General features: G+C 42.0%; 1 protein-coding gene across 4 annotated transcripts in view; it reads right to left on the bottom strand.

Annotated features, from left to right (window-relative positions):
- The window catches only part of LOC311141553 (ras GTPase-activating-like protein IQGAP2), a gene marked incomplete at its 3' end in the record, with an annotated part of 92,972 nt that overhangs the window by 70,362 nt on the left and 1,356 nt on the right, over positions 1–21,254 (bottom strand). For all 4 annotated transcript variants that reach the window (XM_084176913.1, XM_084176912.1, XM_084176914.1 and 1 more), the window contains exon 2: positions 10,557–10,656. In XM_084176913.1, coding sequence (XP_084033039.1) covers positions 10,557–10,656 — 100 coding nt within the window. The remainder of the gene's footprint in view (positions 1–10,556; positions 10,657–21,254) is intronic.

The raw sequence follows: 21,254 nt of genomic DNA, 5'->3' as shown, positions 1-21,254 counted from the left end.
ATATTAGTTGGTCCATGCTGAGCCATAATGGCCTGGGAAAGTGGGGAATTAGGACAACAGCCCTGGAGAATGACTGGTGCCTCATGCATCCCATGAAGCAAGTCATTTTCAATCAGTAACAAGAGTTACACTGTTACTGATAAACTAACAAGATAACTTACTCTTCACTTACAGCATATTGTAGCCTGTTTCTACCACATTTGTTGTGGAATGGGTAACACACACACAGTGTCTGGTCTGTGAGTTATGCGCTGTGTTAGATCGGCACACTTCCACACTAACGCTACCCAATGTAAATCTAGCATATTGGAACGGGGCCGAGGCCACGGCCACTTTCCACACACTGCAGTACGGTGGCTACAGAACTGGCCCAGGGGACTAAAGGAAAAACACAACCAGGTCGGCCCTCGCCAAAAGAACCACAATAACAAATCCTCATCAGGAATAGAGGAGGCATGACTGGAGGCACAGAGGGCTTTGTGTGGGTGGCTGAAAGAGATAGCAGCACACCATACTATGTCCATCTGATGACAGTGAACACTTGATGAGAGTTGGTTGCGTGGCTGGTTGGAAAGAGGGCCGGCCTACTGTACTGTGCACTGGCTAGAGCTGATGTAGTGGAGGAGAGGGGAAATTTAAGAGGGTATAGATACATATACAACGCTGGCAAGGTTATAGTGACACATGTGGGTGTTTTAGTTCACAGATGTAAAGGTCAGGAAGAGTGTATTAATGCATAATGAATAAGAAGAGAGCGAGATGGAAAGAAAGAGATAAACAAGGCAACAGTAAACATGTCGTCTCCCATGAATGATGCCAATGGGCCAATCAGTGTAATTTTGTAAATGATGGATCTCTATGGCAAGACGCATCATTCACATAAGTTGTGTCAAAATCGGGCCAGTGGTGTCTGAATATCACGTGGGTTAGCTAGACTCATATCGCTGAGCATGTGTGCCAAATTTAAGCACTGAGTCAAATAGATCAAAAGATATAAACATGTGCCCGTTATAGTGCCACCGTGTATTCGATATGATTGTTCTTGCATATGTTGAGTCTTGAAAGTGTTTGCAACATGTGTAGTAAATTGTTACAATACGAATATCATTGACAGATTTCTATGCATTTGTGTGTGAGACCAAGCCCACGTGAATGTTTATTGGTCAATAGCGGCCATATTGTTTTAGGTATTAGTCTGGAAAATATTGCATTCAGAGACCTTTGTCCACAGCTGCAACATATCAAGTTTCGTGCAGATCGGTCATTCGGTGCCAGAAGAGTAGCGTTTTAAGTGTTTTTCACAAAATTCTAAATGGTGGAAGATCCATCATGGCGGACCTTATGGATCCCTGATGCAAATTTGTTCCTTGTCAGGAGAGGGACCTATGTACTGAATTTGATGACTTTAGGTCAAACAGGGTGAGGGGCGTGACCTTTCAAAGTTTGCATCTTCAATCTTGTTATAGCACCACCATCTGGCTAATAAGTGTAATTTTCTAAATGGCGGATCTCTATGACAAGACGCAAAATTAATTCAAGTTTCATAGAAATCGGGCCAGCGCTGTCTGAGATATCGCGCGTGACTAACGTACGAACAGCCAGACGGAGACAGATCCACAGTCCCCTCCCCGATTTAATCGTTGGGGACAACAGAGCAAGAAAAAGAGAAACAGGGTAAGTTGAAGTGAAAGAGAGGAGCATCCTGGCTCAGTCAGTAACAAAGCCCTCCAGCCTCTGAAGCTACACTTCCTGGAGTGAAACAATGTGGTTGGTTGGTTGTATACAGCTGCATGGAGCACAGGTCCAACAGCAGTGTTTACAACTCCCCAGCCACTCTTTCCTGTCATTGTTACTGTCAGACCTGTGGCCAGGCTAAATAACATATTGCCTACTGCTCTCTTGGACAAAAGGAGACATCCCACACCAGTCCACATTAGCCTAAACTGTTTATCCAACCGCTACTACAGCAATTGTATGTGTACAATATGTGCTACTGTACTATGCGCCGTAAGCCTCCCCTCTCATGTTGTTATTTTATGTGTGATACTAGTGGCACGGAGGGTATTTTTGCATGTCTGATTAGACAGCTCCATGCTACTTTAGCTAAGTTAGGCCTAAATTATGTTTTGACTAAATAAATTATCAAAGATCAGACAAATGGTAGATTACAATTTTTCTTAGAAGTTCTATAGTTGATAGGCCCATTTCTTGCCCCACTTGTAAAAATGTAACTAAAATGTAATTGATGAAGTGAAGGGTACTAAGGGTAAAAAAAGACTCCCTATCAAAAAACCCACATCATGTGCAAACTGACAGATTGTTTACTCAGCACTACAGGTACAAAGTCCCCCTTTACCACAGGGGTGTGTGTGTGGGGTTTATGTGTGAGAGAAATAAAGAGAGAGAGAGTGGGTGTGTCTCTCAGCTGACAGCCTATGAGTCTGTAAAAGAATGTCTAGGCTTATGCCTAGCCTATATCAGCAGCTATGTGCTCTACAAGGCTGGTATCAGTGCAGTGCCGTCACTGCACTACAGTTTTGGTTAAACAGACTGAGGTAGGCATACATTCTGTAAATGAATGTCTAACGTCTGGTCTTTGTTAGTAAGCCCTTTTGCAAGGCTGTTATGATTGTAACGTGTGAGCTACCACTGTATGATCTTAGTTATCATACCTGTAAGCCACATTAACCTCATTTAACAGAGAAGACAAAAGCACCATTGTTTAGTTGTTATAATCAAGACATTCTCATGGGTGAGGTTGATGGGCCAGGGCTGCATGCCTGCCCTGTGCCTGTGACTCCTGACCTCAGAATGGAGGCAGAGCAGAGCATGGTTAGACAGGCCCTAATCCCGCTGCCTGACTCAGTCACTAATAGCCACTAATAGCCTGATTAGCAGGCAGAACTCTAATCCTAGATGACAGGCTTCCCAGAATAGAGGCTTTGCCAGCGATGAAGGAGAGAGATGGGACATCAGCCGTGCTGCCAAACGAAACGCCACAGGAAGTAAGGTGTGTGTGGTGGGGTTAGGGTGAGGAGGTGTATGTCCTGCTACCAGGTTGAGGAGTAACGGATTACCCAAAAAAACTAACTGTAATCCGTTACCAGCAAAAATATTGTAATCTGATTTCGAAAACAATATTTGACACCTTTCTGTTTTCTCAATGATTCAAACCAGTACTGAAAAAAAGCGCACGTTTAAGTTGGGTTAAGTTGAGTCCGACCACAAGTCAGAGACCACTAACACACAAAATGTGTTTGATGGATTGTGGGAAAAGAGCAGGAATAGGCTTTTGTAGGCTACAGTCCAAGCTATGTCTTCCAAAGGTGCGACTACTGTCGGCATCCAAAGAATATCAAACTTGAATAAACGCTTGGCGGTAAGGACAACAGGCCTGGAGAATCTACATAGCGCATTGATGTGAATCATACTGCTGCTCTCTCATTTAGCTATTTGTGCCTTACGAATTGTGGTCGTTGTGGATGGCTGTTCACAAATGTACAGTGCATTTGGAAAGTATTCAGACCCCTTGATTTTTTCCACATTTTGTTACGTTACAGCCTTATTCTAAAATTGATTAAATAGTTAGTTTTTTCTCATCAATCTACACACAATACCCCATAATGACAAAGCAAAAACAGGTTTTTATAATTTTTTGCAAATGTATAAATAAAAAAAACTGAAATATCACATTTACATAAGTATTCAGACCCTTTACTTTGTTGAAGCACCTTTGGCAACGATTACAGCCTCGAGTCCTCTTGGGTATGACGCTACAAGCTTGGCACACCTGTATTTGGGGAGTTTCTCCCATTCTTCTTTGCAGATCCTCTCAAGCGCTGTCAGGTTGGATGGGGAGCGTCGCTGCACAGCTATTTTCAGGTGTCTCCAGAGATGTTAGATCGGGTTCAAGTCTGGGCTCTGACTGGGCCACTCAAGGACATTCAGAGACTTGTCCCAAAGCCACTCATGCATTGTCTTGGCTGTGTGCTTAGGGTCGTTGTCCTGTTGGAAGGTGAACCATCGCCCCAGTCTGAGGTTCTGAGCACTCTGGAGCAGGTTTTCATGAAGGATCTCACTGTACTTTCCTCTGTTCATCTTTCCCTCGATCCTGACTAGTCTCCCAGTCCCTGCCGCTGAAAACGTGACGCTTGGCATTCAGGCCAAAGAGTTCAATCTTGGTTTCATCAGACCAGAGAATCTTGTTTCTCATGGTCTGAGTCCTTTAGGTGACTTTTGGCAAACTCCAAGCGGGCTGTCATGTGGCTTTTACTGAGGAGTGGCTTCCGTCTGGCCACTCTACCATATAGGCCTGATTGGTGGAGTGCTGCAGAGATGGTTGAACTCTAGAGCTCGGTCAGAGTGACCATCGGGCTCTTGGTCACTTCCCTGACCAAGGCCCTTCTCCCCCGATTGCTCAGTTTGGCCAGGCGGACAGCTCTAGGAAGAGTCTTGGTGGTTCCAAACTTCTTCCATTTAAGAATGATGGAGGCCACTGTGTTCTTGGGGACCTTCAATGCTGCAGACATTTTTTGGTACCCTTCCCCAGATCTGTGCCTGGATACAATCCTGTCTCGGAGCTCTACGGACAATTCCTTTGACCTCATAGCTTGGTTTTTGCTCTGACATGCACTGTCAACTGTGGGACCTTATATAGACAGGTGTGTGCCTTTCCAAATCACGTCCAATCAATTGAATTTACCACAGGTGGACTCCAATCAAGTTGTAGAAACATCTCAAGGATGATCAATGGAAACAGAATGCACCGGAGCTCAATTTCGAGTCTCATCGCAATACTTATGAATACTTATGTAAATACGTTTTTTTTTTTTTTTTTTTGCAAACATTTATAAAAACTTGTTTTTGCTTTGTCATTATGGGGTATTGTGTGTAGATTGATGAGGAACATTTTGTATTTAATCCATTTTAGAATAAGGCTGTAACGTAACAAAATGTGGAAAAAGGGAAGGGGTCTGAATACTTTCTGAATACACTGTATGTGTGTATTTTAACCCAATAGGTACTAAGCTAACATATGGTTGTTTTAATATGGTCATACCATTAATCATTTAGCTATTTGATTTAGGACCCCTTAAAAATAAAATAAACATGTTTTATACTTAATGATTTGATAAAATATTGAATTTGGCCTTTACTACTACAGCCCATAGAAACGCATTGAGTAACACATTCATAAATGACAAAAAAAAAGACAGTCCAAAAATACATCTTAAGGAATAGTGTCTGTTCTATATCTAGAAGATAAGAAAGCGCAGGACATTTTTGGGACACATATTTAACCCCTTATTTTTGTTGGCACAAAACTACCTCCATACTTCCATTCGTTTGTAATGGGATACCTTCAGACGAGTCCCGTGACACTTGTGGGGGTTATAGAGGAAAACGGAGAACACCATCATGTTTGTGAGAGTCTGCCCTTTCCATAGAGCAGTCAAAACCATTCAGACGCTACAGACGTTTTCGTGAGAAGACAGATTTTCGGGATGTCTCATGGTCTGACAAACACCGCTGTAGCTCGGCCACCTTCCACCGCAGATGCGGAAGGCCGACATAGGCGGATGTGGTGGATTGAGACGCAGCCCATGCAAAAAAAAAACTGATATCTCTGCCTTAAACTGACGGATTTTGAAGGGGAATTTTTAATTATGTTACTTAGATTGACGCACGGGTGCTTACTTAAACAGCTGCAAATTATCAAGATATCAAAGTGTCACCAACAAAAACATAAACAATAGGCCTATACCAAACGCAGCATATGGCATTCATTTTTCACATGCAATTAGCACTTTCCGGTAGTGCTCAAAGCATGCCATTCCATGAGAGCAGCATCTCTTTTTCAACTCGAAGCAATGAGCCCAATCAGTCATCCATGACAACACAATCATAAACAGAGTATACTATAGGCTAATAAGTCCTTAGTTTATGGGTTATGCTCAGGTAAAACAATTGAGCTAATCTATATTTCCAAGTCATATTCTTGAAGATCAAGGGGTATTAAATTAATTGGAATGACTTAGGCTTGGGGTATTTGGAAATAGCCAAGGGATGGTTTTTCAATACAGTCAATAGTTGTAACTATTTATTTGGAGTTATTTTTAAAAATTGAATATTTTGTTACTTTTTAAGTAAATACCTGCAGTCAACTTGTGCAATATGTTAGAAGATAAAGAAGATAGCGTTCTTCATTTCACCTGTCATCATTTTTCATTATGAAGCTTACCGGGTAGTAGTCAGTCACATGGTGTTTGGTTACCAGCACACAACGACAAGAGACCCGGAGCCTTGTGAGTCACTCACTGTTGTGCAGCACGCGCCAAGTGATCTAGTTACAGTATGGAATTCACAACTAAATGTTTGCCAGCTAGATACAGTGGGGAAAAAAGTATTTAGTCAGCCACCAATTGTGCAAGTTCTCCCACTTAAAAAGATGAGAGGCCTGTAATTTTCATCATAGGTACACGTCAACTATGACAGACAAATTGAGGAGAAAGAAATTCAGAAAATCGCATTGTAGGATTTGTAATGAATTTATTTGCAAATTATGGTGGAAAATAAGTATTTGGTCACTTACAAACAAGCAAGATTTCTGGCTCTCACAGACCTGTAACAACTTCTTTAAGAGGCTCCTCTGTCCTCCACTCGTTACCTGTATTAATGGCACCTATTTGAACTTGTTATCAGTATAAAAGACACCTGTCCACAACCTCAAACAGTCACACTCCAAACTCCACTATGGCCAAGACCAAAGAGCTGTCAAAGGACACCAGAAACAAAATTGTAGACCTGCACCAGGCTGGGAAGACTGAATCTGCAATAGGTAAGCAGCTTGGTTTGAAGAAATCAACTGTTCGAGCAATTATTAGGAAATGGAAGACATACAAGACCACTGATAATCTCCCTCGATCTGGGGCTCCACGCAAGATCAAAAGAACGGTGAGCAAAAATCCCAGAACCACACGGGGGGACCTAGTGAATGACCTGCAGAGAGCTGGGACCAAAGTAACAAAGCCTACCATCAGTAACACACTACGCCGCCAGGGACTCAAATCCTGCAGTGCCAGACGTGTCCCCCTGCTTAAGCCAGTACATGTCCAGGCCCGTCTGAAGTTTGCTAGAGTGCATTTGGATGATCCAGAAGAGGATTGGGAGAATGTCATATGGTCAGATGAAACCAAAATAGAACTTTTTGGTAAAAACTCAACTCGTCGTGTTTGGAGGACAAAGAATGCTGAGTTGCATCCAAAGAACACCATACCTACTGTGAAGCATGGGGGTGGAAACATCATGCTTTGGGGCTGTTTTTCTGCAAAGGGACCAGGACGACTGATCCGTGTAAAGGAAAGAATGAATGGGGCCATGTATCGTGAGATTTTGAGTGAAAACCTCCTTCCATCAGCAAGGGCATTGAAGATGAAACGTGGCTGGGTCTTTCAGCATGACAATGATCCCAAACACACCGCCCGGGCAACGAAGGAGTGGCTTCGTAAGAAGCATTAAGGTCCTGGAGTGGCCTAGCCAGTCTCCAGATCTCAACCCCATAGAAAATCTTTGGAGGGAGTTGAAAGTCTGTGTTGCCCAGCGACAGCCCCAAAACATCACTGCTCTAGTTATATACCCATTGCCAACAAAGGGTATATAACAAAGTATTGAGAAACTTTTGTTATTGACCAAATACTTATTTTCCACCATAATTTGAAAATAAATTCATAAAAAATCCTACAATGTGATTTTCTGGAATTTTTTTTCTCATTTTGTCTGTCATAGTTGACGTGTACCTATGATGAAAATGACAGGCCTCTCTCATCTTTTTAAGTGAAGAGAACTTGCACAATTGGTGGCTGACTAAATACTTTTTTCCCCCCACAGTATCTCATAACTATTAAGTTAACTGTCTAAAATGTGCTAAAAGCTCTGCAGTTGTGCATTTGGTTTGCTAATTTAGTAGCTAGTTAGCTAACTGTAAGTCGCTCTGGATAAGAGCGTCTGCTAAATGACTAAAATGTAAATGTTAGCTTCTTCCAAAATCAAGCTTCGCTTGCCAGTAACAGCAGAGAACCCCCTCCTGGATCAAGAGCCTTGCTGTCTAATATTTGTTTTGTGCATACAGCAAACTGTGAGTAGCATTTTGAAGTTACTTGTATAACTTTATGAACTGGGATGTCTGTCCTGAAAATAGTTTAGGTCAGAGACTGTATAAAACGTTTGCAATGAGCTCGTTAGCATTTAGTTAGCATTCTCTATGGGATTTTACATTTACCTGTTAGCATTGTTAACCTTCGGATTACAAAGGCTCAGTGGGATTTGAAAATAGCTCCCCTTGTGTTCAGTGCTGGTATAACCGAATATTTCAGTATGGTACAAGGTCGGTATAAAAGTATGGCAACCTGGATATTGCCCAAGCCTAGAATGACTGGAAATTTGAGACTTTGGTTTTTAATATAAAAATATAGCCTAATCGTATTAGTATCTTTAGTAGAAAGCAATGAGTTAGAAGAAGCCTACATAACCAACCCATAAAGTAAAATGCAACATCCATTTATGGCCAGCTATGTAAACTCTTAATATTGATTTATCCTGCAATAGATGTTGTTCAATTGGTAATATTCATGTGTCTTCTTCAAATGCCTCTTAAAGGGCAAGTCCCACCACTTTTCAACATCCCCAGCACAATATCAGTGTCTACATATGTGAAATTGGGGCATTTCTACATTTTGTAGAAGTTAAAAAGTTCTACCCGATGACATCATCAAAACATTTGAAAAATAGTGATTTTCAAACACTATGAGATTCTCGGTGACGTGGGGAGCAAGAATGTGGTCCTCTGTAGCTCAGCTGGTAGAGCACGGCGCTTGTAACGCCAAGGTAGTGGGTTCGATCCCCGGGACCACCCATACACAAAAATGTACGCACGCATGACTGTAAGTCGCTTTGGATAAAAGCGTCTGCTAAATGGCTTATTATTATTATTATAAGAAAATGCCCTCCCTCTGGCTAGAAACTCATTGCAGGTTTTGAAAACCACTGTTTTTCTTACTTTTAATCCTACCCTGTGATGTCACAGAAGCATTTTTTAGGACCTTTTCATATCTTTTTAACCACAGATCATAGAAACGCGCCGTTTTCACATATGTAAACACTGGTATTGTGCTGGAGATAATGAATATGAGATTGAAAAGTGGCGGAATTGCCCTTTAAGGGGAAAGTAATCTAAAAGTACTGAGTTTGGGTTATCCAAAAGTTACGTTACTGATTTCAATTTTGGAAAGGTAACCAGTAACAACTGTAACTGATTACGTTTAGAAAGTAACCTATCCAACCCTTCCTCCTACTGCCTAGGTGGGAGGTGAGAGGGCGGTCTGTTTCAGGTTAACAGGGCAGAGTAGTTTGTCACCAGACTCCATATTACATTTTGACAGACAGACACAGATCCATGACACCAATAAAGTCACAAATGATACCACTACAGATGTAGGATCTTAATTTGAGCCAGTTTTCTACAGCAGAAAAATAATCCTGCACAAAAGAAAATGTGAATTATTATGTGGGTTATAATGAATTGACATTTTTGTAGGGGCTGATACATTTTTCGTAAGGAAAAAAGTGGAATTTCCAAACTTCAGAAGCCTTTATAAACCTCAAATACACTACAAGTTTTACATTTCCTGCATTGCATCAAATTAAGATCCTACATCTGCACCAATTCTCTGTTCTCTACCAAAGCAAAGTCCATCATCTGCAGTCAAACTCTAATCCAAAATCTCACCAGGGAGCCAATGCAGTCATACCAGCGCACAGCAAACTCAGACCTCAACACATATAGGCTAGAAGTGTTCAAACCACCCACTGATTGGTGATGTAACCATGGTACAGATATAGCAGGTTGAATTTGGGTATGATTATTCTGGGTTGCTTACAGAGGTGTGGTGGGGAAGTCCTAAAAACAGCACGCCAGAACACGAGAGGGGACGCTTCCTGTTAGGTGCCTTCACACAAAGGACAGGAAGTGGTTCAGTATCAGGTATGCTCAGAGCTCTCAGGAAAAGTCTACCTTGTTTTATCACAACCAATCACATATATTTTTTAAATCAATCAATCTTTTATTACTGTATTTCATCAACCAACTGTATTAAGAATCCTTCACACTAATCTTTAAAAATATATATATACTACATTGGTGGCCCCATGTAGACATTGTGGGCTCTAAAGTGTGAATGTGATTACAATAGCTGTCCTCTCATGCATGAGTTTCATTCTTCCTTTAGTCCAATGGGAACCAAGCTCTCTTAGATGTCAATTAGTTTACCTGAATCCCCAGCAGAATCAGTAGCTGTCAGCAGGAGCGCTAGTCTGTCTTTTGAGTAATATACTCAACTGCTTATCACACACACTTCATTTCTCACACACTTCAATGAGCCGCATTACAGTCTGCTGTCATCTGATGAGAGCACACATGCGCACCAAAAAGGCACTCAATATATCACAATCTACTGCCCCTTCTCATGTCATGCCTCATGACTCTCCTCCTCAACTCTTACTGTTTGGCCTCCTCCAGGTGACAGAGGTACTCGTAGGCGATGTTCTGTCGTCTCCTCTCGTCCATCTCCTCCGCCGAGATCCTCTCATCGTCCTGAATGGCTGCAGACAGAAACAAAACAAACATTAAACAAACAATGTACAGTTACAGCATGATGCACACGGGCCAGTGGGGAGATGGAGGGGATTATCTGGTGTTTTAACTAATTAATTGTTGGGTTTGACATAAACAAAAATCCTCGACAACATCAAAAACCTGCCTAGTAGTATAATACTTGGGACAGTATTACCTTACACTGTAATATTCCAAAGAGAGGTCTGCATTACTTGACTCTCTCCTCCTACTACTACCTCAGTATTCAGACAGAGCTTACATTAAATCACATGGTCTACTGGGTCTCTCTGAGAGCTGCATGTGAACAGAGGAGTTAGCAGGCAGCCTGTGAGCCACTTAAACAGGCAGTCGGAGGAAGTCAGAGGAGCAAGTGATTCAGCTGAGAGTTACATTTACATTTACATTTTAGTCATTTAGCAGACGCTCTTATCCAGAGCGACTTACAGTTAGTGAATACATTTTTTTTTTTTTTTTATATACTGGCCCCCCGTGGGAATCAAACCCACAACCCTGGCGTTGCAAACGCCATGCTCTATCAACTGAGCTACATCCCTGCCGGCCATTCCCTCCCCTACCCTGGACGACGCTGGGCCAATTGTGCGCCGCCCATGAGTCTCCCGGTCACGGCCGGCTGCGACAGAGCCTGGATTCGAACCAGGATCTCTAGTGGCACAGTTAGCACTGCGATGCAGTGCCTTAGACCACTGTGCCACAGTTGACCTTTACCTGCCCACTAATGAGATCCCCTCCCCCTGACGCTCCAAAACACTGCTTAATCCAATGAAATCCCTTTATTTCTGGCTGATTGGAACACACTGATTGGAACATTGTCTCTAGTTTCATCTTTATTATTTCCCAGTCATATGGTCAGGTGCTGCAAAGAGGACCTAGAAAAACTGCAGCTGGCCCAGAACAGAGCGACACGTCTTGCTCTTCACTGTAATCAGAGGGCTAATATCTCTTGGCTAAAAGCATCACTTCTTTTTATAAAGAAACATTAATGTGTTGAAAATTCAAAATTGTTTGCAGTCAACTTACACACAGCTCTGACACACACACTTACCCCACTAGACATGCCACCGGGGGTCTTTTCAAAGTCCTCAAATCCTAGTGCTGAGCGATTATTGCTTTTTGAGGTCGGTTCGGTTTCGGATGATATTTTTTATTTATTTTTATCACAGTTTTCGATTTCGGTAATTTTTAAAAACACAAAATGAACTATGCATTATGTGGGTTGAATGCTGTAACACAAAATAAAACAATTAATGAAAGTCCCATGATGGTAGTGACTGCCTATGACTGCTTATCACATATTAACCATCAGTTATTCACATTACTTTAATAAAATATTTCAGTTGTTGTGTTTATTACATTTGTTTTATTTGACTTTATTATTTCCAAGTCATCATCTAATCTCTATAGAGCTGCTGCCTATGCTGTCTGACAAAATCACTATTTTACTAGTTCTTCAAAGTAAGTAGGGCATACTTTTATGACTGTTGAATACCAATACCTTGCAAAGCAACTGCTCTCTGTGTATCCCCTCTTGATCACGCATTCTTCTGTATCTTACGTAGCAGGCGTAAAGGAAACAGACCGGACAAGTAGCCACGCAAAGGATTATGGTCATTGTAGTTAACACATTTTCTGCAGCATTGGCCTGTTGGAAACTACAACTCCCTAATACAATCGCACAGTTCGGGCATGATCGGAATTATCTCTAGAGAAACTGCAGCGCAGCATTGAGCTCACAGTAAAAAACAGAACGAAATGCAATTCAAATAACTGAACCAAAGTTGGTCAATTAGTTTTTTTAAACCGAAAAATAACCAACATTTTGGTTATCCAGAATAAATTCCAGAAAACGTACAGTATTATATAGAGCCATGATTGCATGGAACTCCCATCTCCCTTCCAAATTAACAGCAAACCTGGTTTAAAAAACAGATAAAGCAACACCTCACAGCACAACGCCTAGATATGTACTGATATGTATGTAGTCATGTCCTTGAGCTATTCTTGTCTATTAATGTTCTGTATGTCATGTTTTGTGTGGACCCCAGGAAGAGTAGCTGCTGCTTTCGCAACAGCTAATGGGGATCCTAATAAAATACCAAATACCGTCCAGCCCCTGAGATCGGGCCTCATAACAGGGAGGATTGAACTAGTTGGCCCAAGCAGCAGTTACTGAGGGAGTATAGTACATGGAGAGTGTGAGTATATACACACATGTATTCTACATCTGATGAGTGCATGTCTATGCTGCAACTCAGCCAGTAGTATGCGTGTAGTGGGTGAGTATGTAGTAGATGGACCATTATTAAAGGGCATAGCTGGTTAAATCTGCAGACCACTAAGTTACTGGGGCGACTGACTGAAAGTACCCTCAAGACCCAAAGTGGAGTAGCGGGCCCTGGCAGGCTCAGAGACAAGCCCATTCAGCTGACTGAGTAGGCTAGGCTACATTTCTGCAAAGCCCATTCATTCAGAATAACGGAGTATACTGCTGACACTACACACACCTTGGTGAGCATTGCAAGTCAGGCCTAGAAATCTTGTTAACAAATCCCAGCAGATATCAGGCCTAATTTGTGCACCTTTATTGGGCCTTATCATTGACATATAGCCCTGTAGCTCTTGTAACCTACTCTCACTGAGGCAGGTGACAAAGATGAGCTCACCCAAAAACTGCAACACTCACCTCTTCAGTCTCACTGAGGGGCAAATCGTGATGCAAGGGTCTGCTTGAAACATAACTTAATTGGACAAGCAATTTAACTTCTAGTTTAGGGGTCAATTAATAAAAGGGTCTGTTTAACCTGAAATTATTATGCTAAAAAACCAAAATATGTGAGGTGGGGTGGGGGGGAACGGAGAGACAAGAGAGGATTGTGACACAGGACAGTACAGAGGAATTCCACGGTAACGGAATTGCGATGAGACTAGGGCTGTCATGACATTTTTTCAGCCGGTTATTGTCATGCAAAAGCCTACTGGTCTCACGGTAATTGACTGTTAATTAACATAAACAAGTTTAGCCTCTCCAGGCCTCCAAGCATACAAGCTGCATTCAACCTGCTGATGTGTGCCTTTGGAACATCTACATTTAAAAAAGTATAATAAATCAATTTAATATACACTATCACAATAAATCCATTATTTATTTTAGTCAGGTCTAAAGAAACATTATGATATGAAGAAAATGTATTTCAGAAGAACAGAATGAGCTGGCCTAATCTATGTTATCTGGCTACGCTCCAAGCTATAGGCTTGTTCATTTAGCTGACAAGATATGCTTATAAATCCCGTGCCATTATTTTATATTATATGATTTTATAGTAAGAAAAATATAATTGAACTTAGCTGAAAAAATAGAACGCCCATTTTTACCATTCCGGAGCGAGTGCACATTTGAAGTGGCTATGCTGAGAGTAAAAGTGACCATTTGAAACATGTCCTATATGCTAGATTTAGAGTTATTTGGCAACTTTAGTTGCCAAACTTTAGTTGTGAAACCTTATAATGTCTTAGAAATCTAAATATATATGAGCTGCATGATGCGACTATAGGCTATTGATGATTTGAGAAAGTCGCAAAAACAGCTTGCGCTCTGTTCCTTGCCTCAGGCTGCACAGCTGTTCTCTCATCAAGTGATCATATTTTCACCCATCAGACTATTCACAATTTAATCTAGTCTTTACTAATATGTCAAATTAGTTTTGATTTAGAATGGCCCATGATCTAATGTCATCTGTATGCATTCGAAACGCGAATGGAGGCCGCACACTTACCCGCCGGTCCGTTTTTCAATGATGCCCGGTAGGCTACTTCAGTTTAATAGCGGAGCTGTGCTTAATATGAGCAACTGAGAAATAAATATAAGAACACTTATTTCACTCCACGCATGAACCACTGTTTGAGAAGCATGCTCTCGCTGCACGACAGGTGATATTCCGGCCAAACTCTGTATGCCATGGACTCTCCAACCCTGTTCCTGCAGCTACCCAGTGCTTAATTTGGGAAATCTGTTCAGGAGCATCGATAGTAACATGTTTTCGCAACTAAACATATTTTGGAGAATAGCATTAGGTAACCAGTCCATCCAGTATGCATAATAATACATTCCACACTCAAATTATGGAGTATACAGTGCAACCGGAATGTATTCAGATCCCTTGACTTTTTCCACATTTTGTTTCGTTACAGCCTTATTCTAAAATGGATTTTAAAAAATGTCTATATAAAAAGGTTCCACAGTTGACAGTGCATGTCAGAGCAAAAACCAAGCCATGAGGTCAAAGGAATTGTCCGTAGAGCTCCGAGACAGGATTGTGTCCAGGCACAGATCTGGGGAAGGGTACCAAAACATGTCTGCAGCATTGAAGGTCCCCAAGAACACAGTGGCCTGCATCATTCTTAAATGGAAAAAGTTTGGAACCACCAATACTCTTCCTAGAGCTGGCCGCACGGCCAAACTGAGCAATCGGGGGAGATGGGCCTTGGTCAGGGAGGTGACCAAGAACCTGATGGTCACTGACAGAGCGCCACAGTTCCTCTGTGGAGATGGGAGAACCTTCCAGAAGGACAACCATCTCCGAAGCACTCCACCAATCAGGCCTTTATTGTAGAGTGGCCAGACGGAAGCCACTCCTCAGTAAAAGCCACATGACAGCCCGCTTGGAGTTTGCCAAAAGGCACATAAAGGACTCTCAGACCATGAGAAACAAGATTCTCTGGTCTGATGAAACCAAGATTGAACTCTTTGGCCTGAATGCCAAGCGTCACGTCTGGAGGAAACCTGGCACCATTATGATGTCAATTTGCATATACTTCAGAATGTTATGAAGAGTGATCAGATGAATTGCAATTAATTGCAAAGTCCCCTTTTGCCATGAAAATGAACTTACTCCCCAAACAATATTTCCACTGCATTTCAGCCCTGCCACAAAAGGACCAGCTGACATCATGTCAGTGATTCTCTCGTTAACACAGGTGAGAGTGTTGACGAGGACAAGGCTGGAGATCACTCAGTCATGCTGATTGAGTTAGAATAACAGACTGGAAGCTTTAAAAGGAGGGTGGTGCTTGAAATCATTGTTCTTCCTCTGTTAACCATGGTTACTTGCAAGGAAACACGTGCCGTCATCATTGCTTTGCACAAAAAGGGCTTCACAGGCAAGGATATTGCTGCTAGTAAGATTGCACCTAAATCAACCATTTATTGGATCATCAAGAACTTCAAGGAGAGAGGTTCAATTGTTGTGAAGAAGGCTTCAGGGCACCCAAGAAAGTCCAGCAAGTGCCAGGACCGTCTCCTAAACTTGATTCAGCTGCGGGATCGGGGCACCACCAGTACAGAGCTTGCTCAGGAATGGCAGCAGGCAGGTGTGAGTGCATCTGCACGCACAGTGAGGCGAATACTTTTGGAGGATGGCCTGGTGTCAAGAAGGGCAGCGAGGAAGCCACTTCTCTCCAGGAAAAACATCAGGGACAGACTGATATTGGGCAAAAGGTACAGGGATTGGACTGCTGAGGACTGGGGTAAAGTCATTTTCTCTGATGAATCCCCTTTCCGATTGTTTGGGGCATCTGGAAAAAAGCTTGTCCGGAGAAGACAAGGTGAGCACTACCATCAGTCATGCCAACAGTAAAGCATCCTGAGACCATTCATGTGTGGGGTTGCTTCTCAGCCAAGGGAGTGGGCTCACTCACAATTTTGCCTAAGAACACAGCCATGAATAAAGAATGGTACCAACACATCCTCCGAGAGCAACTTCTCCTAACCATCCAAGAACAGTTTGGTGACGAACAATCAAAAAGTCATAACTAAGTGGCTCGGGGAACAAAACATCGACATTTTGGGTCCATGGCCAGGAAACTCCCCAGACCTTAATCCCATTGAGAACTTGTGGTCAATCCTCAAGAGGCAGGTGGACAAACAAAAACCCACAAATTCTGACAAACTCCAAGCATTGATTATGCAAGAATGGGCTGCCATCAGTCAGGATGTGGCCCAGAAGTTAATTGACAGCATGCCAGGACGGATTGCAGAGTTCTTGAAAAAGAAGGGTCAACACTGCAAATATTGACTCTTTGCATAAACTTAATGGAATTGTCAATAAAAGCCTTTGACACTTATGGAATGCTTGTAATTATACTTCAGTATACCATAGAAACATCTGACAAAAATATATAAAAACATTGAAGCAGCAAACTTTGTGAAGACCAATACTTGTGTCATTCTCAAAACCTTTGACCACCACTGGGATTAAGGTCTGGGGAGTTTCCTGGCCATGGACCCAAAATGTCGATGTTTTGTTCCCCGAGCCACTTAGTTATGACTTTTTGATTGTTCGTCACCAAACTGTTCTTGGATGGTTAGGAGAAGTTGCTCTCGGAGGATGTGTTGGTACCATTCTTTATTCATGGCTGTGTTCTTAGGCAAAATTGTGAGTGAGCCCACTCCCTTGGCTGAGAAGCAACCCCACACATGAATGGTCTCAGGATGCTTTACTGTTGATGAGAAAAAACTAACTATTTAATCAATTTTAGAATAAGCCTGTAACGTAACAAAATGTGGAAAAAGTCAAGGGGTCTGAATATTTTCCGAATGCACTGTTTTGTTTTATGTTTTTCTGCTATGGGTAATATGCGGTAGGCATATTATAATTTTAATTCAGTTTTTTTTGGGGGGGGGGGGCTTGGCCTCATAAGCCTATACGTATGCATAAGCTCTAACGTGTATGGGTGTTTACAATGAATCATCACCTTAGAAAGCGCTGTCCATTTTGTTGTGTTAGGCTTTGAAACAACATCCACAACGACCATGTTTTCCACTCAGTTTCAACCTGCTGTTGAACTTCTTTCTTCAAAATGATCAATCACAGTGAGGTGAATTTTGAAAGCACATACTGTTTTCATGACAAGTGTTTGGTGTGATTTCATTTGCATTGATATCAGAGTGGTTAGAGGGACAATAGAGCCCTGAGTACCAGGCCATTAGGACCTGATGGTCATTAGCAAGTTGGGTACTACCAACGCATGTCCAGAGTGCATAAGAGAAGATTACAGAGACTCAACGGTCACGTGGAATTTTACTGCAGTCATGACTCAGTGTGGCAGAAATATGGTCACCGCAACAGCCCTAGCTGAGAGTCAGATTTTCGAATTTCAGTACAATCTCCCTCAGTATTTTATGTCCACGTTTTCCAAAAACTAAAATATCTGCTCCGAATTAAGCTTCAACGATGTCTGCAGAACAAATGGGGTGTCAACTATGACATGACACATTGACTTTGAAAAATATATATTTTGGTTATTGAACTACAGTAAATGAAGTGGGTTTACATCCGGTAACGGAATTGTGGTAATATAATTTCATCTCGGGTCCCTGATCTGTACTACACATTAATGCATAGTTATGGATATAAAATGTCATTCTCTTCCTGGTGATATATCCTGAATAGGTACACAAATAAATATACAATATCCTCCTTTGCATTTATGGGTATTATTCTACACACTGGCTATTATACCGTGTACTGAACTATACTCTACTTTTCTTTATTGAACTGTACTCCACTGTGATGTCCAAACTTGTGAATCCAACTGTGGTTTGTGACTACTATGATTTCCCATTGTAGCCAATTCAACTGCAGAAATTCCTTCACTGATTTTCGGAAACTCCGTTACCAATTTAGTTTTACGGAATTTCAAGTTTTAATCACTTAATTCATTTTTTTTTTTTTAAGTATATCAGTAAAAAAAAACTAACTATTTGATAGGTCCACCTTTCCTTGTTACTTCTGTGAACTTTCATTATCCTCCATCCTCATGAGGGAGAGAAATTTGAAAATATCTTAAAGATATGGGGTTTTTGGTAATGAAATTTCAACGCACAAGGCAATGTTTACAGAAGGCCCAGGGTGAGATCTATGACCATAGGATCCATCAGTCTGAAGGCCACTGGGCCAGCTGTGTTATTGGAGGACCAGATTGTTGGTATACTCTCACCCCAGAGGCGTGGGATCCCCAGCACATCCGTTACACACTCACTTCATGGAAGGCCTGCCTGCCTGTTGGCTGAGCTGGGCTATATTTAATTTGTCGCTTCCTTCATCCGTCAAAACACCACTAGTGATGGGGGGGGGGGGGAAATCTATACAGTTAAATATCGAGATATTATTTCTGACGATATATCGTAGTGCTTTGACAATATCGAAAAAAAAATGTTGCACTAGTTGGCTGTACCTGCACCAAAACAGTATTTTTCCTTCATAGCTTGTTCTCCATCTTCTTTTTAAATAGGGAGACAATTTGTTTTCAGCACTTTTATTCATTTTATCATGGCTCCCTCTTGTCCCTCTGCAGCAGACATATGGTGAGTAATATGTTAGGAACATCGAATTGCAATAAAATCACAGTATCTAATCGCAATACATTGAGAATCGCAATACATATCGTATCGGCACCGAAGTATCACGATAACGTCATATTGTGACGTCCCTGGCAATTCCCAGCCCTAAACACCACTGGACATGATTTATAGACTTGATGACTCATTCCTTTGTTAAGGTAATGTTTTTCTATCCTGAGGGAGTGACAAATCATGTGAATCCACAGACTAAACTGCTCTGCCTATCAAATCATTGAGTTGATAGTTAAGAGCCCATGCCATAGTATTACAAATATGGAGAAAGGGCTCCAGGTGTAACCTAGAGACACAGTACCACTTTGCTCTGGGGTGTGTAAGTCCAGTCACAGAGGGCCACAGTCCTGCTAGCGTTAGTTTCTCCCTGCTCCTTAATAGATCAATTACAGTTTACTGATTGGCTAGAGAACACATACACCTGCTTAACAAGGTCTTAAATCAGTCTCTGATTAAAAGGCCTTGACAAAAAAAACAGCTTACAGTGTAGCCCTCCAAGACCAGAGGTGTGCATCACTAATCAGATTGATTATGTAGCCTAAGCCTATTGTTATGGAATAGGTTTGGTAGTTTAGACAGCACACTACATCTCACTACCAAACTCCATTCCCCCAGGGGGCAGCAGTAATCATGTCCAAGTGCTGTGCTGCAAAGCCATGATAAGGACAGGTGATGGCAATTAAGGGGATCGTCAAAGGAAAATGCCGTCCCTTTAGAGGGCGAGAACAAGATGTATGTCAGGAGAAGTGCAGTATTATCATAAGGAGACGTATTCTTGGAATACGGAGGAGGAATGGAGGGAAAAAGTGAGGCATAGGAGGTCAAAGAGAGAGGGAGGAACTGGAATCAGTTAAAAATGGTGGGAAAAAGAGATGTTTTTTTTTTTAATCTCTTAAGGATCAGACCCTTTTTTCCCATTCCACCTAAAATGACATACCCAAATCTAACTGCCTGTAGCTCAGGACCTGAAGCAAGGATATGCATATTCTTGATACCATTTGAAAGGAAACACTTTTAAGTTTGTGGAAATGTGAAATTAATGTAGGTGAAGAAAGTAGAGGAAAATGGGTCAAGGGGGAGGGATCCTGAGTGGTGTGAGTAGTAGATCTGTACCTGTACAGAGGGATATACCAACAAGTGATATATGCTTCAGTAAGATTGGATTTTTTGCATTTATAGTAATGGCTATCAACTGTACTGCAGGGATGGAACGTAAGTCGCAGAAAATTGAGGTTGTGGTGGCAGCTGCAGAGAGGTATTTGGGTGTACGAGACGAGTGAGTGTAGGGTTAGATGGTAGGGTATTTGTTGATAAATAAATAAAAACTATTCTTGCAAAGTATAAGGGAGTGACACTTCAGTCTAGTAGGTGGCGGTAATGCAACATTCATTGGATGCCAACCGCCATTAAACCTCATCGAAGAAGATTAATGGGATCGCCAGTCAGCTTGCAAACCGTGAGGCTGTTGGTTTGTTTGGTGGCAATGAGGCCTTTCATTTTGATTTTGAATCTTTAGTTTAGGCATGCCTGTTAATAGTTTTCCTTTTTGTATATTTGTTTCAATCACCATCTGAACATAATAATCTGCTTGGGCTCTCTGACCCAAAGGAAACAATACAGAGCTGGCCCTGGACCTAAGGTAATGTAGAGGTCTTCACGGATCCACCTGTACCCGAATACCCGAGACTCGATCCGGGACTCGAGCGGATCCGGATCCAGAATTCTAAATAATGTAATGGGTCTGATCTGATTTGTTTGTCACGGGTCTTGGGTATGTGTAATCTTAACTGACTTGTCCGGAAGGACCCATACAGATCCGAACGCGACTGCTGCAGTAGAGAGAGAAATTGTATAATTTATGCTGCTGTTCTTTGTTTTTCACAAGAGTGGCGCGTGTAGCTTGTTGTTGGCCAAACATTAGTCATCAAAGCGGCAATAGGCTACAGTCATAGAGCCTCGGTGTGGGGCTCTCTCCTCCCCGTGTCACTCACTCACCGTAGCTTACACACAGCAAGGCCCCTGCTACAGCATCAGCGCTCTACCTCGTGCTTCATCAGCTCCGGTTAATAAAGTAGCTTAAATTGACTTTTCTGCTGCTTCTCTCACTCGGATCGGGTCTGACCAGGTCTATACGGAACGGGTGTAGTTGTCCTCGGG

Source organism: Coregonus lavaretus (assembly GCF_964263955.1).
Source record: "Coregonus lavaretus genome assembly, chromosome: 14".
In the NCBI taxonomy this organism is placed as follows: Eukaryota; Metazoa; Chordata; class Actinopteri; order Salmoniformes; family Salmonidae; genus Coregonus; species Coregonus lavaretus.
Note: the sequence above shows the minus strand (reverse complement) of the source record. Positions and strands in the feature narration are given on the sequence as shown.